The sequence below is a fragment of the Giraffa tippelskirchi genome, chromosome 8 (assembly GCF_054371585.1).
Source record: "Giraffa tippelskirchi isolate mGirTip1 chromosome 8, T2T-mGirTip1v1.2.pri, whole genome shotgun sequence".
NCBI classification, from domain to species: Eukaryota; Metazoa; Chordata; class Mammalia; order Artiodactyla; family Giraffidae; genus Giraffa; species Giraffa tippelskirchi.
The window spans coordinates 67127232-67134211 of NC_137282.1; the positions used below are offsets into that span (position 1 = coordinate 67127232).

The window sequence follows — 6980 nt, forward strand, 5'->3', positions numbered from 1 at the left end:
GGTGGTGGTGTTTCTTGGAATCTGAGTGCTGTGCATTCTTCGTCTCTTTCCATATGAACCCCTTCTCAGATACACCACTTGCAAGGAGTCTCTCGTGTTCCGTTTCCTCTCTTTTGCATTTGTGAATGCTTGCTTAGCTTCTCTGTTGTGAAGAGGTTCCATTGGATGGAAACCCATTGGTGTACTTCGTGTACCTCTTTCCCTTACTTGAAGAGACCCATTTCTACCTCCGCCCAGCAAATGGCAAGGAGACTCTGATGTTAAGGAGCCTTTGACCTACGCTTCTTTCTAGCTATCTCATGACATCAGCCTTTAGGGTGAGGTTTTCCCCGATATTGAGGTGGTCTGAGATCAAAACCAATAGCGTTCTTCAGATGTAGCTGTCTGGTTTTCCCATGGACATGTATTGAAGAGGCTTTCTTGTTCCCATTTGGATATTCTCCCCTTCTGTGTCAGAGATGAGTTGAGCATGGATGCTGGGGTCTGTGTCTGGACCCTCAACTTTATTCCATCGATCTGGATCTGTGTGTGTTGTTGTATTCCCAATAGCATACTGTCCGGCTCCTGCTGCTGCTGCTGCGGCTAAGTCACTTCAGTCGTGTCTGACTCTGCGCGACCCCATGGCCTGCAGCCTACCAGGCTCCTCCGTCCAGGGCATTTTCCAGGCAAGAGTACTGGAGTGGGTCGCCATTGCCTTCTCCGATACTCTCCTGAGGATCCTAGTTTGGTCGTCTGATTTCCTTTCACACAACCTTGGATGTCCGTATCGGGGCTTTTTCGTCGGATTGTATTGACAATTTAGGCTCTTTTCTGTTTCCGTACCCCTTTTGCAATTCTTGGTTGGGTGCGAAAATGCATTGGCATTTTGGGAGGAATAGCATCGAAGCTGTGGATTGCCTTGTGGGGCTGGGATATCATTTTCCAAATAGGAATTCTTTCAAGCCCTGAGCACAGCTTCTCTTTCCAGGGATTGGTGTGGGCTTGATCTTCCTTCTTCCATCTCTCGCCGTTTTGTGAGAACAGGTCCTTCCTTCCCTTCTGGGTTAGATGGACCCGTGGGGATCACTTCAGTGAATGGCATTGTCAGTGGGGGTGATAATTCCCTTCTCATTGGAAGACTTTGCTGTGAGTATTAGAAATGCAAGTGATTTCTCTTCCCCTTCCTCCCTGTCCATCTCTCAGAGCCACCGGGAAACAGAGGCCTCACCCAGGGTCACACAGGCCTGAGGAGGTACAACTAGACTGTTGATTCTTCAGGCCCTCAGTGCTGGACATCATCCGGGATACTCTGTGTGTGTCTTCCTCAGTCTGGTGTCCCTTCAGACCTTTCCCTAGTTTTCACAGGCTTGTTGTGTTGGTGTTCTTTGTCTGTTTGGAGACACATCCTTGATAAGCTTTGTGTTTCCACTCATTCGTCTCGCGATGTGTGACCTGTCTTTTGCTTTTGTACTGAGGTCTTTCCCACAGTAGATATCTTTGATTTTGCAAAGTCCACTGTATTCTCCTGGTTTTTTTTGTGGACTGCCTTTTAGTTTTGTGTGTGAAGACTCAAAGCACGTGTCCGGTTTCGGCTCATTGTTCCTCTAGATTTGTGACAAGTTTTCATGGAATGTTTGTCTAGGGATAACTGGAAGTGAACTCGGTGTAAGGTGTCAAGTCTCCATCTTCATTCATGTCATCCCCTGCAGTTTCCAATACCCTGTTCCTGAGTGGTATTGGAGACCTTGAGGGAAGTTTGCTTGCATTGGAGTTTGCGTTTCCACCTTGATTAACTTCACACTGTTCTGCCCTCAGGGACACTGTCAAGGGGGAGTGAGGAGCAGCCTGCACTTCCAGCAGTGACCACACGGTGGGGCGAGTGCTGCTCTCCCCTCTGGGAGCCCCAGGCCACAGGCATCCCAGTGAGGAGCCAGCTCTGTGCTCAGCTGAAAGGAGTTAGTCTCTCAGGAGCCTCTGAGCCCTTCCGTTTGGATCACCCAGGGTGGGCATTTACTGTGACAGAAAAAATTGCCCTGAATTCCATGGACGGAAGAGCCTGGCTGTGTAGAGATCGTGAGTTGCCGTGAATCAGACACAACTGAGGACACAAAAATTCAATAGATTAAAACACTTTTTGGGTGTGGGGGGGAGTAAAAGGGGGTGATGTGGGTTTTTTTGTCTTATAAAATAGCCAAGGGAAATCTAGTTTAAACCTAAATTCACATATATGGGATAGGTATAGCTCTCCGTCACCCTATTAAAAAAACTACTAAACTTTTTTGAAAGTTTATTTTGTAGCTTCCTTGAGCACTTCATTGTGAAGCTTTTTTTTTTTTTTTTTCTGTGACTTTGGCCTCATTAAAAAGTACGGTTTGCCTTTACTGGATAATTTTGTTCATTGGTTTCTTAGGGAATCTTGGTAATATTTGAGTTTCCTGGGGAGTATGGTCACATGACCTGGCCCTGGCCAATCGGTGCCTTCCACCTCCTTGGCCACTGTGATTGGCTCCGGACTGGGGCAGTGCCCAGTCGGGGCCCAGGGCCGGGCCTCACGTTAGAAGCCAGGGGAAGAGGAGCTCTCGTCCTGCTGGGGTAGGGGAAGGGGTGGGGCCGGGGGAGGTCAGGCTCCATAAGTGGGAGGGGCGTGAGGTCCGCCTGCGGCAGTTGGTGACCTTCCTGCTCCCCTCAGGGCAGAGCCGCCGGCGTGAGAATGAGGGCGCTGCTGAGCCCAGGGACTGGGATGGCCTGTTGCTGCTGTGGTCCCAGAGCTCCACCCGAGACCTGAGGGAAGCCGTCTGCCCGTGAGTCCTCTCCCGCTTGTCTGTCAGCTTGTTTGAAACATGCTGGGTTTTCTGCCCAGCTGGCTAAGGGGAGTCCCTGGAAACGCAAGGGTGTGGGTTTTGGCAGACTTCAGGGAAGACATGCCAGATGAGCCTGGGAGACTCCAGCTTAATCTGGATTCAGGAGATATCTCCTCGGGCCAGCTAGTAATTGTAGGATAAGCCTAATGAGTCTTCACAGGATGAAGAGAGTAACGTGCCAAGGTAGCAATCGATGTCCTCATTCGAGAGGTTGAAGCTGGTGCTCAGAGAAGCGGGGAACTTGGCCAGAACAAGCAGGTGTGCACCCAGACAGAACCCCCAGATCCGGCCATTGGAGCTCAGGGAGGCCACTGGTGTGGCTTGTCCCTGTGGCAGGGGCCGAGGCATGCAGCCCACCCTGATTCCTGCGGGGGCCTGACTTGGGAAGTGCCATCTGGTAGCTTTGAGACTCACCAAACCAAATTGCACTGGAGAGAGGAAGGACACCTTCCTTCATCCACCCCCCACCCCCGCCGGATTCCCACATACCCTGACCCCTTTCTCTGGATTTCGGAGCCATTTCCAGAGTCCCGCTCATATGACCTCATTCGAAGTGCACTGTGGACGAGCTGCCATCTGCAGCTGCTACCACAGCAGCCAAGGGCTTTAGCTCCCGAGTACCTCCCTTCCTTTGGAACTTGGGGGCCCTCTACTCCCCACTTGCACACCACACACCTTTGCTGAGGATTGTGGGGACCCTCACTCAGTTTGCAGCACGTTGTAGCCATCCCTGTCCTCTCAATACCTCCCTTGAAACTCAGCTTGTGAGCTCCTTTGGAGCAGCGTGGCCCACCTGCAACACTGCAACGGAAGAGACACAGCTGACAGTGAAACAGCAGCTTAGATCTGACGGCCGGAAAGCTCTGTCAAAAGGGACCTCCCTCTTCACACCGTAGAGGCTCTAGGAGCCGCCAGGGTTTCGGAACCAGTGCTGGGGCCAAAAGGACTGCACAGCTGTTTTCCTTCCTGGGGAGGGTTCTGGCTCGAGTGGGAATGGCTCAAGTCTCCTAAGGTTCTGAAAGCCCACTGTGTGCAGATTCACGGTACACAGAGAGCAGAAGGTGGAGTCCTGTCCTGGAGGTGGTCACAGCTCACGGATGAGCCAGGCAGGCAGGCAGGCAGGGCATGAGAACACCTGAGCTGCCTTCATGAGTGAATGGTGTGGGGGCAGAGGAAGAGAAGCCGGTCTGCTCCCTCGTGTGGTGCCCAGGGCAGGTTGTCCCCAGAGGAATCCCTTACGACAGTGAGGACTATCACGGCTGTTTCCCAAGGGGTTCTGTCAGTGCGTGTCTTCCCCGGAGCGGTCAGGCCGTCTCTAAAATACACTGGCCATGGGCATTGCCTCTCCTTGGAACTTCCCATCTGTTTCTCTTTTTTATGGAACAGTGAATTTCTAGAGGGGTTCTGGGCCACAAGGATGTTGGGTCATTTTCTAGCCTTCTGTCATGAAGAACGCTTTCCTGGGCGTTGGGGTGGTTTGTTGTTCCAGCTCCCTTTCTTGGCTTCTTTTGGGAGCTGGTGCAACAAGAGGAGCTCAGCCTCTGCCTTCTGGCTGAGATGGCACCCTTCAAACAGCAATGCCTGCCTGGAGATAATGATGGCATTTGCCAAAAGGGCTTCGTTTGGCACATGGTATCTTGAAAGGACGTACAACGTCCTTTCAGCTATCAAAGGCTAGTTCAAAGGACATAAACATGAGAACTCTCCAGTGGAGTCTTACAGTAGGTGGAGCGTCCGAAAAAAACTCCTTCAGTCATTTCACTGAGAGTCATTGATTGGGGACACCAAGAATATAGGAAGGAATGCAGAAGGAAAAGATGAAACTGTGTTCAGGATCGGGCGGAGGGATGAACAGGGCGTGCTTGCCTTGAATCCAGGCTTTGTTGGGGGGTGGGGCATAAAGATGGAACGGGTCTGAAACTACAAAGTGGTGATGGTAACACAGTATCACCAGAGTTACACAACAGTGTTCCCAAATTGCAACAATGATGAAAAAGTTTACTAATCCCAACTTAACCAACAAAAATACAGGAAACCACGCAAAAAAGAAAACATCACCAGAAAGGTGGAAACAAACCAAATGCAAAGCAGTTCGGGGGAAAGGAACTCCATGTCCCCTGGGGGCAGACCGAGTTGACGGCGTCCACGGTGAGCAGACAGGGATGGAGGCTGCAGAGCCGACCGCTCCCCTGGACGTGGTGTTTCCGGCAAGGGCTCTGGGTCTCTGTCCAGAGCGGGGGCTCGTTCTCCCTGCAGGGGTGGGTGAGTCATCGTGGGCGTCTGGGTGTTGCGCGGGAGCCAGGGCAGGCTCTCCCTGCCGAGGCGGTGACTCCTCCTCTGCCTCGGGTTCTCCTGCCAAAGGCCGAGCAGGTAGAGGTGCACGTGGAGGTGGAGGTTCTGGCTGAGGGGGTGGGACATCAGTGCCTGGGGCTGGGGGTCCTGCAGGCACGGAGATCCGATCTGCCCGGTGTGCTGGCCAGTACCCAGCTGGCCTGGTGTCTCTGCGAGGGCAAGTCTCGGTTCTCCATCTGCCCTCGGTGGATCCCTGGGTCCTGCACCTGGAGCCACCACCTCTGTAGGGACAGGTCTGGGAAGTGGAGCCTGGTTCCAGTTGGAGGCCAGTGCTAGAGCTGTGGGAGAAGCATCGTTTGCCCGCAGGCCAGCCTTGGCATGTGCGTATCCCGGGACAGAAAGCTTCCAAGAGATTCCCAAAGAATACCCAGGGTCGGATGTCTTTTGGGACTGAAGTGTGCAAGATGGGGGGCGGGGGGTGTGAGGCCAGCGCTTGCTGCAGGCCCAGCAGCAGCTTTCGGGGACTCGTCCCTGTGTAGCTCAGCACCCCCTCCGCACACACTCCCGTACACCAGCCCCAGCGTCCTCACCTCTGTGCTCTGGCGTGCTGGGCTCCAGGTCCTCCTGCTGCCTCAGAGGCCGGGGTTCTCGGGACTCTGGGTCGGAGCCGGGTGTGCTGAGCTCCGTGGCAGCCTCAGACTGGGCCGCCGGGTGTATCCTGGGCGGTGTCTCGGCAGCAGGCCTTCCCCGCCTCCGCTTCGCCCCCGGTGGGGCTGATGCCTCCGTGGGCACGCTCACCTGGAGCCTGCACTGGGCCTCACGGGCGGGGGGGTGGTGCTCCGACCCCTCCCTCCGGGAGCTGGATGGGGTGTCCCCGTCCTCGGCCTCATCACGTGGGAAGCTCTGCAACGACAGTGACCGTCAGCCAGCCATGCTGGGAGTTTTCCGAGCTGGGCCTGGCCAGTGGAGCCGCTGCTTCGGCCTGCTCGAACTTCTCTGCCCAGAAGGGTCAGAGACGTGTGTCTGCTCAGATCCCCACCCGGGAGGAAAGAGACCCACCTGAGGGTGTGAGGTCAGCCTGGGCGGCCGGCCCTGCCCGCACTCTCCCCATCCCGCCCAGCATGCTCTCCCCTGGGGTGTGGACACAACTTGTCCGCAGGCTTCTGACCCCACATCCACCTGGGCTTCCTTGAGGGAGACACACCCCGAGAAACCCGCATCCACACACACAGGCAAAGGACCCGGTGTTTCCGGGTGGCATGGGAGAGGTGGCCTGGCCCGGCCTGGGGCTCCCCGTGTTACCTTTCTGTTTCTCCGGGCAAAGGGCCAGAGGCGTCTCGGGGGTGCCCTGAGCCAACGTCGACAGGGTGCCCACGCACACTGCCTGTGAGCTCTCCTGAGGCCCCGGCCTCTGGGCAGGGGCAAACAGCAGAACATCTCGGCAGCAAGTGATCTGGCTGGGGGCTCCTCTCCGCTCTCGAGGCCTGGATACCCGGGTTGCGGGTTCTGTTGGGTTCTGTTGCCGGCAGGTGACATCATTTCCTGGGGTTCGTGCTGAGGTCCCTTCCCCAAAACTTCCCAAGGGAATCTCTGGGTTTCTGACTGCTCGACCACCACCCTTAAGCCATGTGCAGGCACAGTGACACCCACCCAGCCCAGCCGACAGCCCTGGGGAGGCCTGGGTGCAGCCAGGGCCTGAGCTCCGAGGGCCCCGCTGCTCTCAGACCAGGCTCCTTCTTCTCATAAGTGGTGTGGCCCTGGACAAGCATATGCCCCTCAGGGTTTCCCCAGTCTCTCCATCTGCAGAGTGGCGGTCATTCTCCCATCTGCTTCCTAGGTCTGTCGGCC

General features: G+C 55.3%; 1 protein-coding gene across 1 annotated transcript; it reads right to left on the minus strand.

The window, feature by feature from the left end:
• Positions 1-4817: 4817 nt before the first annotated feature.
• On the minus strand, positions 4818-6627 carry LOC145517195 (uncharacterized). The gene is made up of 3 exons (XM_081519462.1): positions 6435-6627; positions 5723-6035; positions 4818-5470 (listed from the first exon to the last, which is right to left on the minus strand). Exons 1-3 carry the CDS (start codon positions 6567-6569, stop codon positions 4842-4844), a joined length of 1077 nt encoding a protein of 358 aa, XP_081375588.1. The 5' UTR covers positions 6570-6627; the 3' UTR covers positions 4818-4841.
• Positions 6628-6980: the final 353 nt, after the last annotated feature.

Excerpts from the sequence above, each read along its gene's own strand:
- LOC145517195 (XM_081519462.1), bottom strand. The coding sequence starts at position 6,569 with ATGTTCTGCTGTTTGCCCCTGCCCAGAGGCCGGGGCCTCAGGAGAGCT. Across the intron at positions 6,036-6,434 it reads TTGCCCGGAGAAACAGAAAG|AGCTTCCCACGTGATGAGGC; the intron begins GTAACACGGGGA and ends CTGTCGTTGCAG. Across the intron at positions 5,471-5,722 it reads CAGCACGCCAGAGCACAGAG|CTCTAGCACTGGCCTCCAAC; the intron begins GTGAGGACGCTG and ends CTTCTCCCACAG.